This window comes from Gavialis gangeticus, unplaced genomic scaffold (genome assembly GCF_001723915.1).
Source record: "Gavialis gangeticus isolate Ggan-Ray unplaced genomic scaffold, GavGan_comp1, whole genome shotgun sequence".
Classification (NCBI taxonomy): domain Eukaryota; kingdom Metazoa; phylum Chordata; order Crocodylia; family Gavialidae; genus Gavialis; species Gavialis gangeticus.
Window position 1 is genome coordinate 18,216,381 of NW_017728996.1, and position 26,549 is coordinate 18,242,929.

At 50.6% G+C, this 26,549-nt stretch overlaps 2 protein-coding genes across 4 annotated transcripts; one reads left to right on the forward strand and one right to left on the reverse strand.

Annotated features, from left to right (window-relative positions):
* Positions 1-3,052: 3,052 nt before the first annotated feature.
* PEX11A (peroxisomal biogenesis factor 11 alpha) lies at positions 3,053-7,504 on the reverse strand. 2 transcript variants are annotated; one of them, XM_019504089.1, is made up of 3 exons: positions 7,299-7,414; positions 7,103-7,218; positions 3,053-5,261 (listed from the first exon to the last, which is right to left on the reverse strand). In XM_019504089.1, exons 1-3 carry the CDS (start codon positions 7,352-7,354, stop codon positions 4,693-4,695), a joined length of 741 nt encoding a protein of 246 aa, XP_019359634.1. In that variant the 5' UTR covers positions 7,355-7,414; the 3' UTR covers positions 3,053-4,692. The 2 variants fall into 2 exon arrangements, with proteins under 2 accessions (XP_019359634.1, XP_019359633.1); XM_019504088.1 differs by lacking the exon at positions 7,103-7,218 and having other exon boundaries at positions 7,299-7,504.
* Positions 7,436-24,749, forward strand: WDR93 (WD repeat domain 93). 2 transcript variants are annotated; one of them, XM_019504085.1, is made up of 17 exons: positions 7,436-7,504; positions 9,075-9,420; positions 10,398-10,593; positions 12,003-12,067; positions 12,198-12,276; positions 13,287-13,423; positions 14,018-14,056; positions 15,097-15,184; positions 16,111-16,294; positions 16,699-16,769; positions 18,190-18,276; positions 18,928-19,059; positions 19,714-19,930; positions 20,625-20,685; positions 21,324-21,480; positions 22,536-22,716; positions 23,769-24,749. In XM_019504085.1, exons 2-17 carry the CDS (start codon positions 9,154-9,156, stop codon positions 23,866-23,868), a joined length of 2,061 nt encoding a protein of 686 aa, XP_019359630.1. In that variant the 5' UTR covers positions 7,436-7,504; positions 9,075-9,153; the 3' UTR covers positions 23,869-24,749. The 2 variants fall into 2 exon arrangements, with proteins under 2 accessions (XP_019359630.1, XP_019359631.1); XM_019504086.1 differs by having other exon boundaries at positions 7,493-7,512.
* The last annotated feature ends 1,800 nt before the right edge of the window (positions 24,750-26,549 follow it).

Consider the following 26,549-nt stretch of genomic DNA (forward strand, 5'->3'; position numbering starts at 1 on the left):
GCGACACCTGCATCCAATGCTTTTGTGACCTGATCATAAAAGGCAATCAGGTTGGTCTGACATGACCTGCCCCTAATGAAACCATGCTGGTTGCCCTTGAGCATCATCCCTGAAGAATAGATGACCCCAGAATTTACAAACTGAGTGTAAGACAATTGGCAAGAAGATGAGGGGTTACAAGGAAATAGTGAGACATATATGTAATCAGGTTTGATCTCCCTGCACCAACAACAACCATTGTCATATTTTTGTAGGCATCTTGGCAATGGTGAGTTTTAAGGGCGGCAGCTGTGCCTATGTTCACAAGTGTGAGAGACAGCATGGAAGTGGGACAGTGCTTGTTTGACAAACCTAACAAATGGGCAGTGGAGGCTGGCTATGATGAGGTAGGAGCAGACTTCTGGATGCTAACAGAGATAATAAGAAGGGTGGGAAAAGGCTGGGAAGGGCTTTGAAAGTGTAGACGAGTCAACTATGTTTGATGTAATACAGAACAGAGAGCCAACAGGGGGATGAGACGGTAAGAAAGGGAGGGCTTGGTAGGGGAGAGATTACAAGCTCTTTTGAACTTGTATTGGGCTTGAGCTGAGAGCTTGGCTTTTATGAAGAGATGGGAGAGAGAGGCTGAGATTTTAGTTAGGACAGAAGGAAATGGATATAGAGTAGAGAATCTCACATAGTGACAGTAGTTGGATTTGTGTTTGCAGATAAGATTAGCCAGAGGTAAATGCAGGGGGAGATTTCTAGGAGAGGAACACAGTTGATTGTGACCTGTCAACTGCTTCTGGTCCAGGTGATGCTGGTTTAGAAATGTGGCTTAGGGGAACTTACTGGAGGTTTTCCTGACAGTAGTTCAGTGGAGTGCCAGGGGTGGTTACAGGTCTAGAGATTTGGGGCACCCTAACTGAAAATCATACCTGAAAAGATAGTTCACTGTTGTGTGTGTGGGTTGTAAACTGGCTAGAAGAGGACAAAGTTAGAGACAATGTTATTGGATTGCGATGGGCTTAGTGGGAAGTCATAATGAGCAAGGATAAGTTTGGGTTTGTTTAATGCCTCTTGCAGGAAGTAAAGGGTACAATTCACAGACACTGAGGTGGAGGGAGAGAAGAATGGCAGAGAGGATGGAGAAATAATGAAAAGGGGCTTAGAGATGCAAAAGATCCAGGAAGCAGTAATGGCTGACAGAGGCAGAAATGTTGTTTGTAGACAGGATGCTGTTGGGTGCTTTAAACCACCGGGCAGAAGACAGGGCAGGAGGCCATCAGCCACCCTAACAAAAGCTCCTATTGCCAAGTGGCTGATTCATGTTTTCAGTCCCCAGCCTAGCAGAGAAGCTGGAAGCACAGTGCAGGCCCCTGAACAGTCACAGTGCTTAGGCTCCCTTGAGCTGGACAATAAAAGAGGCATGTGCATGCATGCGTATGTGTATACACACACACACATGCCCAGGAAGACAGGGGGGGAGTGGATAATGAAAGAGGCCAGGGAGGCAGGGGAGTAGAAGACTCAACCTCTGCGCCTTAGGGAAAATACCACCCCACCCTAAGGAATCTCAGGAGCACAGGGATTAAATATTAATGCTCCAGCTCAGGATCTGCAAGCTGGCTGGGCTCCCACCCCAAATGGAGGTGAAAAAGGAAAGGCAGTGAAACCCTTTGCAAACTTTCCAGACCAGCCCTAGCATGAGTCACTTGTCTCCAGACAGCAAGGCAAAGGGCAGTGGCTGCTCTTCTGTGCACTTGGCAATGGAGTTTTTCTTGGATCCGGTAAAGCATGGTGAAAGCACCACTGACCCCTCAGGGGGGAACATGTGGCTGATCCTCCCACCCCACTGGCTTTAGTTTGGAGCTGGCAGACAGCAAGACCTCTGCCCTGATGATGCCTTCATACTTCATTGCTTCCACCCAGACATGGGGCAAAGGCCACTCGTGTCCCTTCATCCATCCCCACACTTCTGCAGCGCAAAGGCCTCCTTGCTTCACCTCCAGTCCCAAACACCTGTGTGCTGTAAAGCAGCCACTGTTGCTCACCCTGGACCTCTGAGACTAGGAGCGCACCGATAGATTTTGGTGGCTGACACCAACAGCCTATTTTTAAGGAGGTATATCGGCATATTTCCGATACAGCTGCATGCAGCTGGTAAGACTGTTTTAGTGGAAGGGGAGTGGGAGGGAACGTGTGTGGGGTAGGGGCGGGGGGCAGATTAAGGCCCCTGAGATGAGGGAGGAATGGGGCTGGCACTGCCCAACTAGGGCGGGACATGAGATGGAGCCATGGCTCGTCCGGAGGTGTGGGGGGAGGGTGGCTCCTGCCCCTGTGCACACCCTGGGAGGGCATGGGAGGCATGTTCCCCTGGATCTGTGCCAGAGGGGCAGGGTGGGTTGCAGATGCAGGCTGAGGCCACACTGGGCTCTTCCCAGCATGTGCGCAGGGTGGGGGAGGAGCAGCTACAGGGGGGCTGCAGCCTCCCCAAATTTTGCTGTAGCTCCCTCCCAGTGCCGCCACCTGCCCCAAGTGCAGCCCTGGCCCAACCTTCCAGGAAGAACCCAGCACAGCCCTGGCCTCAGCCCACACCTGCAGCCCCCCCACAGATCCGATATCGGACCAATGTATCAATGCACCTATCCAAGACCCAGCTAGGCAAAAAAAAGTTTAAATACAACACCAGCATCCAGATGCAGCTGCTGCTGTAACAGTCACAGTGCCTGTGGGCCAGAAGACTCCAGCTCTCGCGACCTACTCTGAGCACAGGACCAGCTCATTTCCATTTAACAGCATCTGCCTTGGTGCCTTTCATTACAAGGGATGCCAAGTGCCTGAGTTATATTCACCTCCCACCTACTTCAGATGTGAAGCTGGACTCATTTAAAACCCCAATGAGTCTAATGGAGCTTTCCTTGGTGCCCTTAAGACAACTCTGTAATACCACTGCCAGGCAGGGGCAGCACATCTTTGCTGGCATTGTCCCTTTTATAAAACAGGGGTGGAGGGGGAGAACTTTATCCCCAGCACCTCCCAACACATATCCTGATCTATAAACAGACCCAGATTCAATCTCATTTACAATTTATTGCTTGTGTTTTCCAGATACAGTACAACAGCAGCAGCCACCACCCTTATCCAACTGGTACATGGGAGGTAGATAAGGTAAAGGCACTAAAAGGATTCTTTCCATGTCGTTAATTCTACTTCAGTTTCATTAAGCTACATTAAGGTGCATTAAATCGTAGTCTCCAGCTGGGAAAAGGAATGTTGTGTCATAGTTTCTAAAATCCACTTAAAAGGTTTCCTCTTCCATACCAGGAAGCCTCAGGGAAAGCCTGGCAACCCACCAGCCTGGCTCCTGGGTTTCAGGTTTCCCATCAGCCCCAGCCCTAGAAGGAGAAACACTAGAGGTTGGCTCAGCCTTGCACTATGCCCTCTTGGCACAAGAAGGCAGCTACTCAAGCTAGAAGCCACTTCAGTAGTTTACTAAGTTTTCCACTATATTCAGACTCTAGTCAAACCCTAGCAAAAGAGAAAGCAGTTCCAAGGCCCCAGAGAGATGAGGTGCATGCCCAGGAACCTCCCAACAAAGAAATCAGGCCACCATTTAATTTCCAGCAAGGAGACAAATATTAGACCTTTGGAGATCCTGACTGCTCAGACCACCATGCTAGGATTGCTGGTGTTTATGGATGCACTTTCACAGTAAAATGGAGGTTACTATAGGTCGTATTTTAGCCACCCTCCTGCAGAGCGTCCAGCAGCCTCCTGCTTCAAACACTCCCAGGAACAGTGACATTTCCAGCACTTGAGCAATGCCAGGTAGGTAGCTGTGCATACTGGAGTTTGTGGCTCATCCCCAGCCTGAGCAGCACTGAGGCTTCCCTCACACAGGCCCCCTTGCCAACATGCCCTCTCAGACCTAGAAGACCCCTCTGGAGCGTAATTTGGATTGCACGGCCTGAGCAAGGTTTGGCCTTGCACTGTCAGTAGTAAGGGCAGAGAGGTGGTGGATTCTGGCATGTGGACCCTTATTCACTAGGAGCTGGATCCAGGCCAACCTATTTTCAATGGTGTCCATGTTATATTATTTGATAGTTCAACTTTCCAGTTCCTACCAGATTGAGCTGGACTTGAACTGATGCCTAGAGATGGCAGGCTCACTACATCCTATCCTTTCACAGAACTGACTTATCTAAGCTACTGGAAATATAGCCCCAGAATATTTCTGATGCCAACATGCCTGAACATGCTAGACACAGACATTTGATTATATAAGCCTCTGATCACTGAATTCTACCCATCCAGTGTCAGCACCATTATTTATGGCTTATATATTAGTTGCCCATGTAACAATTTAACACCACTCTACTCAAGTACAGGAACATCTCCCTTCTCAAGCAGCAATCTCTCTGAAGAACAGCGTGTGACAGAAATCCAGAGAGATTTTTTCTTAGTCCTTGCTCCATCTCTTCCTTCTCCCGTCTCCTCTCTTGTGCAATCTGTCACAGCGTTAAGCAGTTCCCCACCTGCAAGGATGCCCGGGATGAAGAAAAAGTATAACTAACTCCTCCAGAGATTAGCCCTTGTTTGAGGAGTGATTGTCAAACATACTTATTCTTTAAAGTGCTAACCTAGGAATAAAACCAGGCAGAGAGACTGAGCTGTCAGCTCACAGTGCATGACCACACTGCTCTCCAGTCATTATTTCAGCTTCAGATGAGGCCTTGCTATCGTGAGGATCCCTACCAAGGAGGAGAGGAGGCCACAGAGCCCAATAATTCCTGGGTTGGTCTTGTAGATGCCCAGACGGTCCAAAGGACTAGAAAGATCACAAAGGTTCTTTGTTGTGTCTAGCAACAAAGGAGGATGCTTCTTCAGTGTGCAATACAGCAGGAGAAGAAATGGCTGTGACTGCCGTTCAGTTTCCAGGCAGATCAGGTCCTGGTCTTGTGTGTCCCAAGGAAAGGAGTTCTCCTTTGCCTTCTCCTTTTCAGCAGCTTGTTCCAGAAGCCAGGAGATCTCATATAAATCCCTGGTCAGATTCATCAGCAGTGAATAGTAATAGCACTTAGTGGCCCAATTCCGCCACTTCCATTTGTATACGTGAGGGAGGAGACCAACGCTCTTCAGCCACAGGACTGTGTCACAGATGAAATACAGGGCACGGGTCAGGTTGGAGGCCGTCAAGCAGATGCGGGGTATCGGGTCTGGCAGCTGGATGGTTTGCCTGGCTGCTACTATGGCGTGCACCATGTTGCCCAATCTGAACACTGCAAGAGAACTCAGAGGTTAACACAGCGTGCTAGCTAACAAGTGCATTTCTAACAGATGAAACTTGTAGGGAGGAGACACTACGTACTGCTCTGGAATACAACTACATCTAGCTATATTCTCCAAAAACTTACCAAACCCTCTGGGGATTTGTACCTTCACCTGAGGTAACTTTTGAGTTCACAGAAGTGAGAGACCAAAAGTAAAATAAAGCACATACAAGAGATATCGTGCAGTTCTCGTGGTGTACAACAATAATGGCCTACTCTATCCCATGTGCTCTAGTCCTGGCATCTCTACACAGCTCTGCTGATGTCCACTCTGCCAAAGTGATTTAGACCAACTGCTGCTACTTCTGAGCCTTTCCAGATTTATTACTACCAATTACTACCAAGTCCTGTGACGCCAGTGAGATAACAATGTAGACAGAGGCCCACTAAGCTGATTTCAGCTCTAACCTGAGCAGGTTTTAACTCGGATCTCTCACAGGGAGAGGATACTGTACTAATCATATTTCACCTCTATGTTATTCTGGGAGGCTGAGGATTCACTTTCTGATCACTCTGAAAACTCAGTGTTTCCTCAGCCACATCTTTTTGCAGCTTGTTCCCTCCACACAAAAGATATAGCCTTTCATTGCTGCTTCTCATAAACCTGAAGGGGCTTCCATACGAGGAGAAACTAAAGCAGCTTAGCCTATGCAGTTAAAAAAAAAAAAAGAGACACACTCAAGGGGAGACATGATAAGGGTTTACAAAATACTAAATGACAAAGAGAAAGTAGATAGGGATTTTACTATTTACACTCATACAATACAAGAACCAGGGGCCACAAAATGGAACTGGTTAGTAAATTTAAAACTACCAAGAGGATGTCATTAAAGTGTGGGACTCTCTCCCACCAGATGTTAAAATAATTCTTCCGCTTCTGCAACATAATATGGGTATGTTAAAATTAGCGTGTCAACAGTTTTCAGTGCCTTCATTTTTTCCCTTAAATTTAAACAAACAATGTAAGGGAAGTACATGCAATGGTGTACTGGCTTTACATTTTTACAAGTATTCCAATAAAAATAATTTCTTTCCACATAAAGCTTTGACTTTGTTTGAACAGAACAGTTAAACCACATTAAGTGTGCTGCCTTTCATTTTTTTCCTAATCATATATTTCAGTTCAAATACATGTGGCTATTGGGGCATAAAATGAACACAGGGGTCCTTTTTTTCAGTTTTGTGTACTAAATGCAAGTCAAATAAACATGCTAAATCAGATCCTGCTCTTTTTAGGGCACTGGAACATTTCCCCAGAAAGTTTTCCAGAAAACCCACATCTCTGGTGCCTGCACCCCAGTCCCTTGAGAGTTGCTGTGAACTGAAGCCAATCACAAAAGACACTTTCAAACACAGCTACAGCCTGCTCGGTTTTCAAAACCCAGCTGGGCATAGAGCAGCCACCCTAGGGGACATCCAGGTTTTCTGCTACTCTGTCCTCTGTTGATACAAAACCCAACACCTTCATGGCCTTCTGTTTTTCTCTTCAAGAGAGAAACAGAGGACAAAGGCATCCGGATTCTTGTCAAGAGAAAAACAGAAGACATCGCGTTTCGTATGGAGAGAGGACAACTGGACTGTCCCCTCAGCTGGGTGATGTGCCACAGCAGCCCCCCTGCCCCACGGGAGGGGGCCGGACCGGACCTCCCCTCCCTCCCGGCAGACCGGCTCCTCCAGACCCCCGCGGACTGCAGAGGGGCAATCCCCGCCGAGGGTCCGACCCCACCTCCTCCCCGCTCTGCACCGGGGTCCCCCCCCGGACGAGGGGAGCGGGGCGCGGCGGTACTCACGCTTGCGGCCGGAGCTCATGCTGGCCTCCAGCTGGAGGAGGGCGGCCCGCGCGGCCCCAGGGCCGGCCCGGCGCTCCAGCACGTGGCCGAGCAGCATGCAGGCGTACTGTGCGGCCCTGCAAGGCAAGCACACGCGGGGTCGGGGTCAGGGGCGCGGTCGGGGTCAGGCCGGCCGGCGGAGGCCGCTTGCACTCACCGGAACAGCCGGTCACGGCCCTGGGTCTGGTTGGTGAAGAGCACGAAGGCCTCCATGCCGCCGCCACCGGGCCGGAGCAAGTGAGGGAGGGAGCCAGCGCTCCGCCCCGGCCAGGGGAGGCCGGAACCTCCCGCCCCGGCCTTTGCTTCCGCCCGACCCCAGCGCCGGCGCACCGCCGCGTTGCCATAGCGACCACCCCGGGCCGGGTGAGCGGGTGTGCCCCTATTCCCTTCCCCTCTCCAATAAGGCTCCTCTGGCCCCGAGCCCCACCTCCCGGGGGCTTTCCAAGGCCGGGGCTGGCCCGCGGGCCCCAAGCCTCTGTAGGGGAGGGGTAACCCCGCTGTGCTTCCAGCTCGTCTCGGGGTCACTTCAGGTCTGGCTGCGGCAGGACGTTCCTCCAGCATCCCGGCATGCACCTCTCCCAGCCCTCCAAGACCCAGAGCAGGGGTCCTTGCCGGCCCCTCACCGGGCAGGCCATAAGCATCCTGCCCCTCGACGTGCACCAGCTCACGGCACGTCCGGACACGGCGTCGCATCGTGGGTGCAGCGCGGCCTGAGCGCGAGGTGTATCTTCACCCGTGGCGCTGGGTTGAGCGTGTGGCGCGACCCTCCGGGTCCGATTGAACTGGGCAGGTGCTCACCGGAGCTGTATTTCTTACCTTAGGGTAGGCCCAAACCCCGTAAATCTGCAGAGCAAAATCAGACCATTTATACCTGCGTATTTGGGCAGGTGGTTTTCCGACTGGCAGGAGAACACCACTTTCTTGGCAGGGGGTGGTACCCTGGCTGAAGTAATGCATATTTAGTCTCCCACTTTGGGGTTTATTTTTTTTTGTTTTAAATTTTCTGTATTCCCAGCCAAATTGGCCAAATTAAGTCCAAATCCACAAGTCAGTCCAGAACCATAAGTGGCCATACTACGGACAAACATCTTCCACCCCCATCTGAGGCTTCAGATATTCCCAAAACCTTTGGCGGGCTTCCTACTTGCAGGCCTAGACCTGGAGGCTTGGAGTTTGGATGCCCCCAAGTTTTGCTTGCCCTCAGCCGTAAGGCCCCAGGAGCAAGCTAGGGAGAAGTCTCCCATTTCCATAGAGTGAGCATAAAGCCAAAGTTAACTGCATCACCTATGCGGGTACTATCCAATTACAGCAGAGTGGTTTCCCTGGGTATGACTAGGAAGCCATCGTGGTGATCACAGTATTTCCCCTAGGTGAGCACAGGCTATGCTTGATCTGAGCCTTCAAGAGGCCAAGAAGCTAATGCATAATTACTCTCCCCCTTCCACTTCTAGTGGGAAGATCTTGGCTATAGGCTGACTTTATGGCAATGGGAGACTTCTTCCTAGCTTGTTCCTGTGGCCATATGGCTGAGGGCAAGTGAAACTCAGAGGCATCCAAACGCCAAGTGTCTGGGCTTGGGTCTGCACGTAGGATGCTCGCCAAAGGATTTGGAAGCGCCTGAAGGCCCAGGCGGGGGTGAAGGATGCTTGCAGCTAGTAGGGCCACATACAGTTCTTGAGTGACTCACGGATTTGGAATTGATTTGGCTGATATGACTTGGGATACAAATAATTTTCCTTAAAAAAGAAAAAAAAGGTGGAAGGTACCTCCCTGTCACCACAGGGGAGGTGTGAGCTGTGAAAGGCAGCCTGGCTGGTAACAGGGAAGAGAAGTGAGGCCTACAGATCAGGAATGGACAGGAAGTTGTTAAGAGTTTTTTATCTAGATGCTAAAATCTGTTTCTTCCATTACCTTATGAACATATTCATTGCAGGGTTGTGCAGTCCTCGCCACTTGCTGTGGTTACTGTGTGGATCCTCTGTTCTGTACAGTACATCTAAGAAGGCACAGAGATGCCCGTGTACATCCGGAAGCATCCTCTCGAGATCCCTCTGCCGTCTGAAAAGGACTGGATTAAAGAGGATGAGGAGGAGAATTTCTTCTTGCAAGATCCTGATCAAACCCGTGATCAGTTGCCTCAGCCCTTCCGGATGATCAATAAAATGGTGAATCTGGTGTTTGACCAGGCCTTGGAAATCATTGAGCAAAGAGAGGCACTCCGAGAAGCACAGAAACTGAAGGTCCAGCCCACGCAGTACATGCCCACAGGTGACTTCAAGGTACAGAAACTCCTCACAGTGCAGGGAGCTCTTGGCTCTGCAGTGGTATTGTCAAGCAGTGTGCTGATTTTCTGCGTCCTTTCCTGTCTGGTTCAAATCTGTGGGAGCCCACCAGCATTTCCCTCTCTCTCAAGCCTTGTTCTGTAAAGCTATAGATCCTAAGATGTTTTGGCAGGTTGTTCTTCAGAGTCTGTCACCACACCGCCCTGAAACAGGGCAGGCAGCTGTGAAACTGCATCAAGCCCACTCACAACTTCTCTGCCTCAGGGTGACCCCACCCTTGCTTACCATGGAGAGGTTGATGAGTCAGCTGGAATAATGCAGACAAACTCAACTGTGATTTAAAGTTATACCTTAGAAATGGTTCAGAGCAGAATAGCTGCATGGTGTGTGGGGACTTTGTGGGCTTGCTGACCAGACTACCAAGTCTGCAGTGCTTACATTCTTGCTGTAGGCTGAAGTGGGTAGGCAAATGTGGGAAGCTCTAGAGGAGAGGGAGGACGTGTGTACGAATATTCTGTAATCCCACATTTTTCAGCAGACTAGCTGAACATTCAGGGCTGATTCTGAGTTTCTCTTGCTTGGGGCAGACTCTTGCCATAGCTTCACTTGACTCCAGTCATCTCAAGAGCATGGAGATGCTAAGCACCCCCTCACACAGCTGTGTTAGGGAAGGACTGAGTGCTGTTCAAAGGTGCCTCCAGATTGAAGGTTTCTGTTTATTTCCAACCCCCTCAGGGACAAGGAGGCTTCATGTGTTGTCCTTCACCTTTGACATGGGGCGGATCTCTGGTGAGAAGGGTATGTGCAGGCTCACATGCGATTTTTTTGCTCCATGTACTGCAAATCATTCTGACTTGATCTGGGATCTGGAGCCTTCACTGGAGACTGCCACATGTTGCTGATGAGTCCCTCTGTCAGGATAGTGGCTGCATATGTCTATTATGGTTCCTTCTCTTTGTTTTTCCTCTCCACAGGTGGCAGGAAGAGCCAACTGCTTGGCAGCATCTGGAAAAAACATCTTTGTTGGGACTTCCACAGGACTCGCAGCCTTCAGTGCAGCTGACTGTAGGCGGGTCTGTGCCTGGGAGGCAGCCAAGCTAGAGATTTGTGCCATCCATGCCTCAGACCTCAGGAATGAGAACCACGTCCTCATTGCTTTGGATGAGATGGGTCCGTGCCACACAGGCTTCTCAGAGTCCTTTCTAGAGGGAGGGATTAGGTACCATAAAGAGATGGGGGTCACAGCGTGGGGAACAAGCATCTGTTACATAAAAAGGGCTAAAATAAGAAGGAAATACATGTGACCAATAAATATAATAGAGGGTCCAGCTGCCAGGGAGATCAGATGGTTAGAGTGAGGATGGCCTCATAACTTTGTGGCAGAGGCTGGGCGTACAGGGCAGCAGAGCTCTCAGTGCCTCTCGTTATTTTCTAGTAGGATCCTGGGCCGTTCAAGGAGCAGTGTTGCTGAGCCTCAAAGGAGACCCTTTTCCATGGAGGTCAACATGAGGCACTATGGGGGTCAAGAAAGATCTGTTCACTTCCTGTGGAATCTGCTGGCCTTACTGTGTAGTGACCTGCTGTCCTGTTTTACGCTGGATGGTTCCAGATCTCAGGGCTGTGTCCCAGAGTCTATGCATAGTTTTTGAAGTGAGATTTTTGTTCCATATTTGAAAGAAATGTCCTTGGGTCAGTCAGTTCCCCACCACTACTTCCTCAGAATGTCTCCTCAGTACCAGGCAGCATCTCCCTCCACAGAGGGAGCAGTGTGGTGTTGCCTGGTATTGTATCAACCTGGTTATACTGGTTCCAGTTCTTGAGGTAGCTGTAAAATTCCTCCAGAGTGGCAAGCCATCATCATGTGTCAAGGCTATTTAGCTCTACCTCTCAGAAGGACCAGTTAGCTTGCCTGTGGCATTGCACTGAGGTGAGTACACTAACCAGTGGTACTGTGAGGTCTGTGGAGCATTGTCAGCATAGCCTGGGTTTTCTTCCCCCTAGTTGGCCACTGTACTTCACTGAGCCATCCAGGGATGTAACAACCCTAGGAAGGCTTTTTAGCTTCTGATGATTGAATCCAGTCTAAAAGCAATGTCCTTCAGTTTCCTTTCCTTTAGAAGAGAGCTGGATCTGAGTGGATCCCTTTGGTGCATGCTGCATCCCTGCAGGGCTCTCCAAACTAAACATGTCCATTCCCAACCAGAGCATGGGAGTGATGTGAAATGCCGTTTGCTAGGAGTTACTAGCAAAGCTGCTGAGTCCCCAGATTCCCTGGTATTTCAGTCTCTTGTGATTATCTGCTTTCAACCCAGTTGAGGAAAAGTGTGTCATAATGATTGGAGCTCCTCCTGTTTCTCCTCTCCCCCTTGAAGACCCTTCCTCCTGGGAGGAGGGCTGGATACAAGTCTCTTTGAGGGGAAGAAGGTGCAGATGAGTCTCCTGAGAACCACAGATGATGCCTAAGGCTACCAACTCCCTCTTGAATAAGCTGTCACTGCAGTTTTATCAAGACCTGAACTTACCCCTCACCCCATTCCCTCTCCTTCCATCCCCTTCTTACCTTTGTTTATCTTTTCCAGGATTTGCTTATCTCTTTTATTTTTGCAAGGACAGCCTCCTTCTCGTTAAAGTCCTAAATGAAGTGGTAAGTCCTTGGTTTTGGCTATGTTACTTGAGGAAAAGCTACTGTGGAATAAATGATTATCCTTCAGGAAATACTGACCATACTTCAGCAGCCAAACCTTCCCTGATGTCTGTGGTCCTTTGTTTGGCAGGAAGATATCAGCAAGCGAAGCACTTGTGAGGAGGTGGAGCTCTCCCGTGGGGGCAGTTATGCAGGTGTCCTGCTTCAAGGCAAGTCCCAGAGATTGCAGTTTGTCAGACGCGGGGTGCTAGGCTTCCTCTCCCCTGATTCAGATGGGAGAACAGCTCAGAGATGCTCTCCACAAACTTGCTACAGCAAGCAACCCTCGCCAGAGTGCAGGGATTTCCTAATTGCAGTGTTCTCTTCAGCGCACCAAAGCCTGAGGGAGCTCATGTGAGTAGGCTCCCCCTCCTCAACAGGCTCTCCACACCCGATCATAGGGCTCTACTGGAACCTGGAGGGCCACAGCTTAGAGAAACAAAGCATGCAACATCCTATGGCAGGGGTGTCAAAGATACAGTGTGAGGCTGAATCTGGCCCGTGGTGCTGCCTGTGGGTCTTGCCTGTGGGCCACAGAGTGACCTACAGACAGCATGCAGGGTGTGCCAGATGGCTCAACACTGTGGTATACTAGAGCAGCAGAGCTCTGTGGCAGCAGCTCTGGGGGCTGTGCAGCACAGGCCTGGAGTGGTCAAAGCAGAACTGGGCCACATATGACACCCACTTCAGCCACTCCAGGACATGTGCAGGATCCAGAATACAAGGCCAGTCTATGGCTCTGGTCTGGCCTGTGGACTGACCCTGTACCACTCATCCGGCCTGTGGGGCTGGATGAGTTTGACACCTCTGCCCTGCAGGGAACCAGCAGGAGCCATGTAACAGTTTTCCCCAGGGATCTCAGTTTTTTTACATTACTTATTCGCTGTATTTTGGGACTGTGCAGAGATACAAGCCAGATATGGATGCAGGGCATGTGGAGATGGGCTGGTGGTTCTGATACCAATGATGACAACACAGGACCTTGGTGGAAGGTCTGAGGCCATGAGGAGGATGAGTGGGTCATTGAGATATGGAAGCTTCAGGGAGGAAAGATGGAGAATAACTTTTTATGCAAAATGAATCCAAACCCTGCTGTCAAGTGTGTATGACAGCAGAGGCCTCTTGCCTAAGAGACCTTTCCTCCTCCTTTCCAGTTGCTCAATGCAGTTTCCCAATGCAGGCAGCACAGAAGCTTGGCTGGAGATCTACCGATTGCCTAAGGAGTCCTGGGAGAGAGAAACAGAAAATGCCCCAGGGGCTGCAGCTGCAGCAGCTCCAGCTGTCCAGGAAAGGATGTTCAGCCAGGCTTCAGAAATGGTACAGAACATTTTTTGTCTCGCTAAAATACCTTTTCCTTTGCCCTTTTGCATCCATCACTCTCCTCAGCCCTCATCTCTGCAGACACAATGACGGCATATTTTAGGCTGAACGGGTTTGTCAGCAGCAGGAAAGAACATGTGCTTGGCGGTTGCCAGTGCTTCCCATCCCATGTTTCACAATCCCGTTTTGATACTGAGATGCTCCTATTGCCCATTAGACAAGTTTTCCAGGGGAGTTCATCAGCATTCCATGCCCTCCCCAGCCTGGAATTGCTACCTTCTTTTCTCATGAGAGTGGTGCTAGCTGGGGTTCCCCCCTCAGTGCAGGAGGTATTCACAAAGGCCTCTTTCCTCTTTAAGGCCCCTTTGAACTAGAAGAGCAGCCTAGAAAAGCATTAGCATAGGCCTGATATCTCCAAAGTGTGAGACAGTAACATTGATTGTCCAGTCTGGGGCATTCTCATTCAGGTTTATTTTTCTGTTCCTTGCCAAAGAAAAGGCCAGCTGGTGTCAGCCTCTCAGGCTCAGGCAGCAGGATCACCTTGGCCAATCCATGTGGAGTAACTACAGTCTCCTTCTGTTTCCTTGGCAGAAAAGTCTGGAATTGCAGAGAGAAGGTTCCGCAGAGATGGTAGTAATAATGAGTGAGACTGTCCTATGCTGCCCAGAGGGCTTGTAGATAAGGAGTTGGAGGTTGAAACCCTGAACCTCTCTGTCAGGGAAGAGCACTGGGAACCTGGGCCACCCTTTTTGTCCTGAGTCTCTGGTCGATCCATTCCAGTGTTTGCCTGGGTTAATTCAGATTAGTGCCGGGAGTTTAATGGGAGCTGCCCTTCAGCACTATCCCCCTGGCCAGCTCCTTTCTCCTCAACCCAGAGATGGCTCAATCCTAAAGTCAACAAATGCCCAAGTGTTTCCCCTGTGCTCATGTTGAGAACCCAGGCTCCCTCCCCTTCTGTCTTGCATGCAACTGGCTGCTCAGTCTGACCACTCGCTACAGAGCCAAGTCTATGAACAATGCCAGGGAAGAGGGTAGGAAAAGGATGCTGGTCCCCAGTTCAGGGTAAATGTCTGACTCCCCATTCCTCCCAGCCAAGCATAGAGGGGATCTCCCGCTATTACAGGTCCTTTAGAGCCCAACCTAGTTCTTGTACTCAGCAGCACCCTCTACAATTCTCATCCTGCCACTCTATCTCTGGAGCCTTCATCCTTTATATGGTGCTCCCAGGGATGTGCTGTACCCAGGGGCATTTGGGGACAGACACCTAGTGGTAGTGACTTCTTTAAAAGGTGGAGCATGGAGAAGAGGAAGTGCTGAAGGAGGAGCTGAGGTCTGAGAGCCAGGACAAGCAGGTTGCCATGCAGCTATGCATATTTTCCTCCCAGCGTTTCTGTTCAAAGCCATGGCCTTTGTGTCCCTCAGGCTGCAGGAGTATGGCCCTTGTAATATCACTATGACACTAGTTGGCTGAATAGAGGATCTCCATGAGCAGTGTACTGGGTGCTAAGCCCTGCAAACCCTTCCTGCAGGGAAGTATCTGGTTCCCAGGAGAACAGTAGGGTAGGGGGTCAGCTGTAACAGTTTGCCTAGTGTTAGTTTGAGGCAGCACAGGCTGCAGACAGGCCCCTGGAAGTGCCCATGCTGAGGGCAGTCTTCCTCTCCCATTGCAGGAGACACGCATGTCTACAAGCAAGTTAGGTGCCAGGCTGAGTCACCCCATGCTGCTGCTGAAGGTCAGGCCACCCAAACCCCTCTCAGGTCAGCATTGTTTTGTGCTCTGCCTTGGGCTACTTCCTTTTGGTGGGAAGTGGGGATTTCCTTGAGTCGGATGAAGTAACAATGCCTCTGTGTCTATGTGGCTGTATAACAGTGAGGGAGAGTTACAGTAAAGTCCTTACTGCCTCCTCCCTTGCTCTGGTCTGGAGATTATTACAGACCCTGGAGTGGGAATAGCTGCTTAGTTAGACACAGTAATGATTTATCACCTCTGTGATTAACAGTGATTATTTATATAGCACTGCTGTCTGAAGGCCCCATCCCTGACCCAGCACTATGGCAATGGGTTCTGCACATAGATGCATGTTGGGCTGTGCATCTCTTCTCATGCTCACTCACTGACCTCTGTGGCCTTTCTTCCCCTCTGCTTTGTTACTGAGTCAGCTTGGCTGTCCATGAGCCTGTCCTATCTCAGCTGCATAGAAGCAGAGAGAGGGGTACGATAGAAGAGAGCAGAGGGAGGCAGACCAAAGGGGGTGAGATAGCAGGTAGCCATCTTTGAACTGGGAAAGGTGCTGGCTCCTGGCAGTGAATGTAGAACTTACGGTCACTGGCTTTATCCTGGCTCTCAAATAATTGAGAACAGCCCCAGGCCTCCTCTGTGCTTTGGTGTGCTCCTCTCCCTTGCCCCAGTAAGAACATGCACTGACCCAAAGCTGAGTCTTTTGAGGGGAGAAGGTCTAAGGAGGACCTGAAGGGAGTAGTCCCTGTGCCAAGACACTGGTAGGGAAATGCAAGGGGCTAGCAGTGTAGTGCTGTTGTGCTCTGGGTGTTTTCAGCCTCCTACATTCATCAGAAAGCAATCACACTTACAAAGGGTGATGATTAGATATACCCCAGAGCTTCCCAGGTCCCCATGGATTCTGCTCCTTCTAGGCCTGTCATTCTCCTTTATGACCTCAATCCAGGAAGCATATTTAAAAGTCCACTGGATGCCTTAATGAAAATTGATGATGGCAGCGTACTTGGTTTGGGACACAATCACATGATCAAGGACTGCCAATTGGAGCAGCAGGATGCAATCTTTCACAGCACCTTCAAAACATACCTGGAGAGAGACAGTGAATCTGACAGCAAGGAAGAGACTCCCAGGTGAGGAGAGGGGAAGAACCATGAAGGCCCCTGCACCCATTCTTGGCACAACTAACATTTCGGCCATAAGTAATCCTAGGAGTTTCCGTTCTATATTGCCACCTCTGGGGCACTTCTTCACTCAAGCTTTTAACTAGGGGTCTGTAGCTCCTTAGCATCAGGCTCCTTATGCCTCTTATAGCATCTTTGCTGACCAGAGATCTGTGAGACATTTTGAAGGTCGAGAATGGAGAATGAGAATCCAAAATATTTGGGCACCACTGCTCTAAATCATGGCCTGCAAATTTAGCTACCTATTCCCCAGGCACGAGGGCCCAGCCACCACCACTCCTGGTCACAGTAGGTTGCTGCCTGTTTATCAGCATAATTCCATTGCTTACACCAATGATCTCTTTCTTTTCCAGACACGCTATGTTTCATTTTATCTTGCCTGGTCGGATATTGCAGATGGGACCTGAAATCAAATCACAGCCAGGTACCTGAAATGGGTGGAACATATTGTTAACCCATGGAGCTTCAAACTGATTCAGGAATTGCTAGGACTAAGAACAGCATCTGCAAGGAAAAGAGTTAGGGTGAAAATGCAAGGGCCTATCATTCCTTTTGTCTCAGGCCTAGGCAAATGATCAGCTGGGGTTCATAAGAATTCCCTCCTTCCTCTATGTTATGGTATTACAAAAGGAAGGATTCCTCTTCTCCTCTGAAGTATCTGATATAGACCACCACTGGAGACACAATGCTGGACTAATTAGATACTTGGCTGCTGTTGATATGGCATCTCCTGAGGGTCTCAGCATAAGTGGCATAAAGTATGATTCTGATTCAGCCACTTACAGGACGTGCCGTGGGGGAGATACTAGCACTTACTCCCTTGGAGCTTTTACTTTGGATTCAGCAGTGAACCTCTCTGTCCATCCATTAGTCTGGTGTTCATGGGATTTGCTACATCAGCAGTCCGTATTACTTGGAGAACTGCATCTTCTCACTGTCCTGGTTTTTGGTTATGGGGATCAAAAGTGTAGCAGGTGCCAGCAAAGCTATCTTTTTCTCAGAACAGGCACAATCCTCACTGTTCCTAGAGTACTCAGATGTTTGCCAGGGCACTTTGTCAGGGAAGCATCTGTGGACATCAAGGAATACTCTGAGTGTGGGGACGGAAGGGAGACAAGCATGAGGAGAGATGAGAGAGAGGATGGAGTGGGGCAGTGGTGAATGGGAGAGGTCCCACGATCCAGTGTCTCTGCTGCTATGTGATTCTGACTTTGAACTCCTTGGTCCTGCTGTTTTGTTCACTGTGGTATCTTGTCTGCTGTAGGATTCTGGAACATAGCAAAGCAAATATCCTCCCTCATACTTAACTGCTTGCTGCTGGTCAAGAAAGTCAGCATGTGGTATCAGCATTGTTTCACACTGCATGGCCCAGACTGCCAGGAAGCTTGACTCAGACTAGGAATCAGCTGCTCTGAACCAGCTGGCACTGGGGTTATAGCTGTAGGAGGTGGGTCAAGGGACAGTATTTTTATACCACTCCACTGCAGAGCCTTTTTCATTCTCAGTGGCTATGGTCCAGCAGGGCTGCCTGTTGCCTGGGTCATTTCTTATACTCAGAGCTGCTGTGTGTTTGTGAGCAGGAGGATATAACCTGTCATCACAGGCAGGGCAAGGAAAAAAATCATGGGAAGAAGAGATTTTACTTTAGTTCTGGCCTCGCCTCAACAGACTTCAAGAAACATGGGATCCACGCAAGCCTCCTTCAGTGAAAAGCTGTGGACCAGCTGCTGCTCAAGGCTGGGGCTGATTACACAGATGGCTGCAATGTAGTTTAGATCCCTTCTGCTGCTCCCTTCAGGTTTAAGGAAAACTGACTTCAGCTTTCTTTTCTTCCCCTTTTCCAGAGGTCCCAGCTGGTATCAGTGTGCATTGGAGTGGAAGCCACAATCTCTGTCTGTATTTACTGACCCGGCCCCTAAAGGAGAAAGGAGGTAAGAAGAGAAAACCCCACTCCAGCCCTGATGGCCAAACTGCTGCTGTAGATTTCAAAGAAGAACGACCTCCAGATTTCCCTGGCTGGGAATCTCCCAACCTTTCTCAGTATGGGTATTCCCAGCATCCCCCTGTGCTTTCACAGAAGATCCCCGCCTGTGATCTGACCTTTCCCAGTGTTGGTTCTGGGCCTTTCCCTACATCTCTTCGTGGCAGGGGGCTAAGTGCTTGTCTTCGTGGTGGTTTGCCCCCTGGCACCTCGGGTTCTGAGTCATTCATTCTCACAGAGAACTATAAGCAGCAGCGGAATCAAGCTAGGTCAGATTTAGATGAGGGGGTTTCCACCACACTGAGGTACTGCAGGGAGGCTCAAGGGCCATTTTAAGTCTTCTGATGCAGGAGGAGACTCATTCTCCATGACCAGCAGTGAAATGGGGAGGAGAGGAGCAGGCCCTTTATCTGATGTGTGCCCTTCTGGTCCAAGGGGGCAGCTGGATGGTGAGGACTCCAGGCTGCTCAAGGGGCTCCCAGAGAGCCAGTGTTGCAGTGTGACTTCCTGAATGGCACCCACTGTGCTCAGGGGCTCATGGAGTGGGGGTTCTGTGTCTTCCTGGAAATAAGGCTTTCTGCAGTCACCACCTTCCCTCTAGATACTGAACTGAAACCTGATGCTGTCTGGCCATGTGCAGCTCTGATCATATGCTCAGCTGTCAGTTCCTGCTCTTCTTACTTGGCTTTAGCATGTGAAGATTCAACAATAACTGTTTGGAACAACTGTCTAGGTGAGCTGTCTTGTGGATGGGAGCCAGTGGGATGCTGGCAGGGGTAGGGGCTCCCCAAAGGCTTGGGGACCTCGGTGTGTGAGTGGCAGGTCATGGACATGGCTCCAAGAACACCTTCTGAAGGACTTCAAGGTTCAGCAGTTTCCTGGTTTGGGTGGTCAAAACCTCCCATGTGGCCTTAGCTGAGTAATGGACTGTATTGTGCTGTAGCTGCTCCAGTTGGGACTAAACTATCATCCAGAGTACCCACAAAGTTGGTGTGCATTTGTTGGGTGTGAATTGCAACATCTGGGTTGATTCCTCGCCTCAGCCTAATGTCCACAGAATGCTCCCTCAGGTTGACATCACACGCCAGAACATCTCTGGGGCTGTTGCAATGTCACCATGTTGTGGGATTACCATGTTGGATGACACTGGGGGCTGAGTCACCTGCTGTGATACAGAGACCGTCCCAGACAAGAGTCAGAGGTAGTAATCTCTATGGTGGCACCTGTGTAGGCCACAGCTGAGAAGGTAGCAGCTGTTTCATACTGAACTGTAGCTAGGAGGAATGGGCTTGGCCCAGTTCATAGGAGTGGGGCTATTTACATTGCCAGCCCATGTGTTAACAAGCTGCTTATTGTTACTAGTCATGTGATGCTTGTTTTTCCCCAGGAAGCCCGCTAGGTGTAACTGCCCTTCCTGAGGGATGCCTGATCCGCAGCATCCACTTCCTGCCGAGTGTTGCTGCCCCCAAGGACCAGGGGCTCTGCCCTAACGGAGACCCTGCCCACCCCAACATGCAGCTCCTAGCATTGTGTGGGGATGGATCTCTCCACCTGGTGGCAGCATCATGGACTGGACAGTCCAACACAGTGCTCCTGGCAGGCAGGTGAGGTGGGCCCCCCTTGTTCCCTTGACAGCTGTGCAAAGGCCAGATATCCTGTGTCATCTGAACAATGTGCAGTTCCCAGTGAGTTCCTCTCACCAGGAGGGGGAGACTCCTCCAACCACCCCCAGGAATTTGCTGTTATCAGTGACAGACAATCAGTTAGAGCAGCCACTGGTTCCAGTGCCAGCATGAGGCCAGACTGGGGGCATCTCCTCATTGTCACAGGCAGTGACACAGGCTTACGGAGCCACTAGCATGGCTGTCTTCTCGGCTGGTTTGATCTGTTGCTGATTCCCACCTAGTTGTCCTCTTCCCACCACTTTATCTCCCCTCTCCTTCCCAAAAGAACTTGCAGCTGGAAGCAGGGGTGGAGTTTCCTGCACTCTCTGCCAGAGCCCTGGGCTGTTGGCCACCTGCCAGTCTGAGGTTGGGGAGCAGTACCAGTTTCCTGGTTCTGTTACTGCTCTCCTTAGTGGGCAGGTATACTCACAAGGGGCTGCACTTCTGCACCCAGCCACGGCAGAGGCATCCAGGCACAGACTGTAGGGGGGTTCAAATGCACTCTGTGCTTTGTTGGTATCAGTAGCATGGCATGAGCCCCATGTGTGCCCCTATGCCATGTCCTACTACTGCCGCTGTCACTGTACCTATTAAAATGCTGAGTCTACGTCAGAAGCTCACACTTCTTTTACAGGCCGGAGGATCCAGGTCAGACCATCACCACAGTGGCACCCCTTCTCACCTTCAATGGCAAAGTGAGTTTGCAAGCCCCTGCCAAGGTCCTCTGAAGAGTGTGAATGTATAACAGGGCCTGGAGTCAGAGCCATGGTTAGGCTAATGTGCAGAAAGGAGTGAGCTGAGCAGCTAGACCTGTGGTACCTGGGACTGAGACGAGAGGGATGAGCACAACAGAACAGTCTCACTGCTGAAAGATCCCTGATGCCGAGAGGGTGCAAGGGAAAACACAACCCCAGACAGTTATAAACTGGAGCCAGAGACCGGAGCTGTGTAACCAGCAGAAATGGACAGATGCTTGGAAACAGGCAAAGCAGCCTTGAGAGTTCAATCCTTAGGAAAATAATGGGTGAAAAGCACCTAGCTAGAGTTAGCCATTAGTCAGCAGGCACTGAGCAAGCTAGTTCCAGGCTGCTCTGTCACCCACCTCCATCTTGACCAGTAGCACTCCTCTTGCTCCAGGCTTGGCCTCCCCCACAGCTCAATGCTGATATGCATAGTTTCATCCCTTGCTGGGGCTGGGGTAAGAGCCCTGGAAGTATCTGTCCTTGCTGTGAGTGCTGGGACTCTCACTTCCATGACTGGCCTAATATAAGGAGCCTGGCAGCTCCAGTCAGCCATCTTGTGCACTGTTTTAAGTGTCTCTTTGCTATTTCAGGTGCTGGTGTTCTCCCGGGATGGCACAGTGTCCCTGATAGACACAGCCATGCTGCAGACCATTTGCCACTTGGTTACCCCACCCTCTTACACAGTAGCATCCCCCTGGCAGCCAGTGTTTGCCTTGGACACTGAGAACCAGCACCTGCTTCTTCAAGGTAGGGAGTGAGCTCAGTACACAGGGGCACAGGTGTGGGCAGTTAACTTGGTGAATGTGGGAATGGAAAGGGGACTCTTGGTCTCTATTGCATGTCAAGCTGGTGGTTCCTCAGGTGGAGAAAGGATCTGCTCAGCCTTCTTGCAGCAGATCCAGAAGTCATGCAGCCAGCCTGGAGCCTTAAGGTTGGTCAGTGTTTGTGTGTGATGTCTGTGTGCTGCTGTCTCTGCATGCAGAGAGTGGTGTGGGCAGTCCCTGCCCGCTCTACTGGAGTGCACAAGGACTTAAAGCCTGAAGCCTCACTGCTGGGCTCTAATCAGAGTGGCTCAGAAGTCTGGCTGCTTCCTTCTTTGCCTGCAGTCTGTCCTTGGGCACACAGGAGAGGGGTTAGGTGGAGATGGCTACCCCAGACTGGAGTTTGGAACTGACTGAGTGCTTGTATCCTTCCCAGATGGCAGGTGCGGGGGTTCTCAGCCTTACTTAGAGCACAGGCCACCTGCTACTTAGGAGGGTGTTTCATACACCCTCCCCTCCATACCCACCACTTGTTCGTATTCCCTACCTGTTTGCCATTCCCTGCTGAAGCTCTCTCCCACTTTGGCACCTACAGCAGTTGCCTACTGATAGAGCCCTCCTCAGAAAGACCTGCTGTATTAATAGTTTCTCCAGAGAGATGTAGCAGCAGGGAGCAAGGAGTGCTCTGGGCCCAACCAGCCCTGTACTAGCCTCTAACACATGCTCTGGAGCCCCACTGCTATAAGATCTGTGCTGACAGATTTCTCACCAAGCCCTGGCTATGCGTGTTTCTCTGACTTAGTGGCCTGCTGGGAACTGAAGCCTGTTTTTCAATCGTGATGGTGTTGGCACAAAGCAGACTCATCTGAGGCTGTTCTCATCTCTCCTATTTGAATAACTTTTTCAGAGCAGCTGTCAGGACAGGGTAATTTGCCCAATGCAGCTGTGGCAGCCTTGGCTCATTGTCCCATGCACAGTAAGGCTGCAGAATATGCCTCACAGGGAGGTAACCCTCCTTGCCCTCTCATCTCTGCTTTCCAGGGCAAGAGCAGCAGCAGGCAGATGCTGTGTCACAGGGCAAAGACAGTCAAAGCACCATCTTCCTCTTTGACTTCAATTCCCACCTGCTCAGGGATGTTTTCCCAAAGAAACTGGAGTCTCCTCCGGAATCCCTGCAGCACCTGCCATGGGACAAGAGATGTGACATTTTCCTGCGCAACAGGTGAGGTCTTCTGACTGGAAAGTCTGGAGAGTTAGAAGCTGGGGCTTTGCCTGTACTCGCATTAGGGCAGTTCCTTGTGCCACCTCAGGATGGAAATGCTGCTCCAGCTATGGCTAGGATGAGACTGGATCTGTAAATGATTCCCTTTCCTCCCACTCATAGTCCCATGGCTATATTTTATTTAACACCTGTAGTGGGAGCTATTACCTTCTGGACCACACACAGCATAACCCGTGCCTGGCAAGTGGACTTGCCTTGTGCTGTCACTAGGTGGCATTGTAGTATCTCTTATTGTTGTTCCTTGAGCTGTTACTTTGGGAAACCAATGGTCTGATCCAAGGTAAAAGGAAACCTTCCAATGATGCAGTGGGTCCATAGCTTGGGAGTTTGAAGCACAGCAGGTGGCTGTGGGACTACTTATTACCTAACAGTGTTCCCCAACTCTCCTCTGCTTCCAGCGCCGAATCAGGGCTCTGGCTGGCTGGCTGGCTGTAGACAGAGAGGTGCTCATCTCATATCACTGCCTGTGTTCCTCTCTTGAAAGTTCACAGATCTTCCCCGAGAATAAGATTCTCATACCATCCTTATACTATAAAAACGGGGGAGGCAGGAACACCTCCACCTCCTCAGATTGCTCTCTTATTCAGAGCTTATGCCACCAACATCAGTTTAGAGGGATGCGATTCTGGATGAACACACACTGGGCCTTTCTCTATGCATTTGAAAAGTCCCTGCTGGGCATGTGCACAATAATTTGACTGTATGCACTGTGCACACAGCTGTGTGAGGACAAATGTAGAGGCTGTAGCTCATTTTCTAGCCCATAAGAGCCCAGATGTTTGTGTGCCCTAAATGGTCTGTGAAGGTTCTCTGCATGGTGATATACATCTTTGAACATGTGTGTTTTGGAAGGGGGTATTTCATTCACACAGATCTATTCTGAACTGATTCTGTGGAGCCACACAAAGCTAACTATGTCCCGGTCAGCTGGGGAATGGGGTTTGAGGTGGTGACAGGGGCCACTCTAATGGCTGGGTTCTTCTTTGCGTTAGACAAGAGCACTTGCTGGGGCTCAGCCAGCAGATACCGGGATGCTGGAGCCAGTTGCAGAAGTATGCGGCCACCCTTCAGAAGGAGAGACAGAAGAAGTGATTTGCAAGGGAGCAGCTATGGTCAACCTTCCAACGTGTGAACAGCAACTCTTCAGTGTAACTCATCATAGCCTCCATCTTGAGGCAGCTCAATGTACAGATTGGCTCCTGGCCTCCTGCCACACCTGCTGCTCAGCCTGCACCAGCAGCTCCTCACCCCTTGTCTATGGCCATGGCACAAACAGGGCATGAGCAGTGTTGTTGGACCACAAACATAGCAGAGGGGTCTCTTCTCAAAGCCAGCCAGCAGGTCAAGCAGTTGAACTGGAGGATTTGATGAGTGACTGAGATTCACAGGGTTCTGGAAGATTGGCTCAGCAGCAGCATGTTGTTACCAGCAGCTTAGTTGTTATTAAACCCTGGCAACAAAGCCCTCTGTGATTGCATCTGCGTCTGGTGTGTCACACATCTGGCTCTCAAATGCAGCTCTGCTTCTGTACCACAGCCACTTTGGAACTCCCCAGCAGGTCTCACCACCCTACAAGCCTGCTCACTGGAGCAGGTACAAGATGGGAACCACAGAGAGTCCAGATATTCTTCAAGCTTCTTTGACCCAGGATGGGCAAACCAAGGTTAATGCTAATGCCACTGCTAGCCCTAGCCTCCAGCTGCTTCTCTCAGCCATCTGGCAGCACTGCCTAGCACTAGTCTCTCCTGGTTCAAGGTTGAGTTTGATCTTGTATCAGCTTTGAGGTTGGTTAGAGCTCCCATCTTGTTTCCTTACAGCCATTCTGGCCCCACTGGATAAGCAGGAGGCTGCACAAGGCCTTCATGTCTGGATTCCTTCTCCTGTCATGTTGTCATGTCAAGAAAAGGAGTTTTCCTCACCCTACAGGGCTTCTTCTGTGATGCTGTAGGTAGGGAATAAATCATTGAACTTGAGTCTTTTGGGTGATTGAGATGGGCAATGACCTCCTGGTTTGTCCAGCAATTCAGACTCCCCTTCCAGGAGCCACTGGAGATGCTGGTTAGTGAACCAGCACCTGGACCTGGGTACTGCCCTTGTTGACTAGCTGACCACATTCCTAGCTCTGCTTTCTGTTCTCAGATTGTCAACTCCGTGCTCGCTGTCACTAATTGTGATTGGGGTTGGCCTATGCCTCTGATCAGTACTTCTGCCTGGACCCAGCAAGGGCTTACTGGACATCAGTAAAGAGAAGAGGTCACTCAGGATAGGGGAGACTGGCAGCAGACTCCTGTCAGGTACATGGAGTGGGCAGTGCTGGAAAGCTTTGCTCAGCCTGCCAGTTGTTTGCTGTGGGAGAGGCTGAGAAGAGCCCAGTGTTCAGCTGACTGTAAGCAGCAGAGAAAGCTTAAGAGGATGTCTTTTGAATTTGACCCCAGTTTGCTTTCCTTGTGCACATAAAACTCCTCTTGCCTTCCATGGACTTTGGATCAGGCCTTAGTTGTAAGGCTGTATTTTCTAGGTGTTAGCCAGCAGGGCTGAACAGGAAGGTCAGGGGGCATGTGTACCAAGCACTGATCGCACCCACACAGTGGAAGCCACCCTATGTGAAAGGCAGCACTGCATGATTTCTTCACCATTGGACACTGCTGCCCCAGTCACCCTTGGTGTAGGGCTGCTTGGGGGGGGCCTGTGCAGACTGCAGCAGGTTTTGACTTTGCACAGGAAATCTGTCCCTTTGCAGGCAGCTGGTGTACCGGAGTGGGGATGCCAGCTTCCTCCAGGCAGGGAGGTGGCAGTGACGCTTCACAGTCCACAGCTTCAGATCCTAAATTCTTCTCTTTCATTTTGCCTAGTAAATTCAAGCTATGCTTTGCTTGAGTAAGGACCGCTTCATTTTGCCTGGCACTGACAGAACTTGTGGTCCAGTTTAACCCTTGGCGGGCAACAGTGCTGCAGAATGCTAAACATGGACCTTTGCCAGTACAGCTTCTCTTGGGCTGGCTCCCTGATTCTGCATGCCAACAGCAGCATCACAGCTGACAAGGTGTCACTTTGCAGAGGCTTAGCAATTCCTGGAGCCACTCATTGCCCTTCCTGTCAGTTTTCTTTTACGCTTAGTTACAGCTCATCATATGCGCATAGTTTCATAGCTGGGGTCGGAAGGGACCTGCACAGATCATCAAGTCCGACCCCCTGCTGTGGGAGGAAAGAATGCTGGGGTCAAATGGCCCTGGCAAGGTGTCTATCTAGCCTCCTTTTAAAGACCCCCAGGGTAGGAGCAAGCACCACTTACCTTGGAAGTTGGTTCCAGATCCTAGGCGCCCTGACTGTGAAGTAGTGCCTCTTGATATGTAGTCTGAATCTACTCTTCAGTCAACTTATGGCCGTTATTCCTTGTTACTCCTGGTAGTGTTCGGGGGAACAGGGACTCTCCCATTGCCTGCTGGTCCCCCTTAGCCAGTTTGTAGACGGCCACCAGATCCCCCTCAGCCTTCTCTTGTGGAGGCTGAAACAGGTTCAGGTCTCATAGCCTCTCCTTGTAGGGCCTGTCCTGCTGCCCCCGATCATGCGAGTGTCCCTCCTGTGGACCCTCTCCATGTTGTCCACATCCCTCCTGAAGTGCAGCACCCAGAACTGGATGCAGTACTCCAACTGCTGCCTGACCAGTGTTGCATAGAGGGGGAGGATCACCTCCTTGAACCTGCTCGTGATGCATCTGTGGGTGCATGACAAGGTGCGATTAGCCTTCCTGACTGCGTCCCCACATTGGCAGC

Bases quoted from the DNA above. Each gene is read 5' to 3' on its own strand.
- PEX11A (XM_019504088.1), bottom strand. From the start codon at position 7,485: ATGGCAACGCGGCGGTGCGCCGGCGCTGGGGTCGGGCGGAAGCAAAGG. The intron at 5,262-7,298 runs GTGAGTGCAAGC...GTTCTCTTGCAG, and splicing joins GGCCGTGACCGGCTGTTCCG to TGTTCAGATTGGGCAACATG.
- WDR93 (XM_019504085.1), top strand. From the start codon at position 9,154: ATGCCCGTGTACATCCGGAAGCATCCTCTCGAGATCCCTCTGCCGTCT. The intron at 15,185-16,110 runs GTCAGCATTGTT...ACCTCAATCCAG, and splicing joins GCCACCCAAACCCCTCTCAG to GAAGCATATTTAAAAGTCCA. The intron at 19,060-19,713 runs GTGAGCTGTCTT...GTTTTTCCCCAG, and splicing joins TGTTTGGAACAACTGTCTAG to GAAGCCCGCTAGGTGTAACT.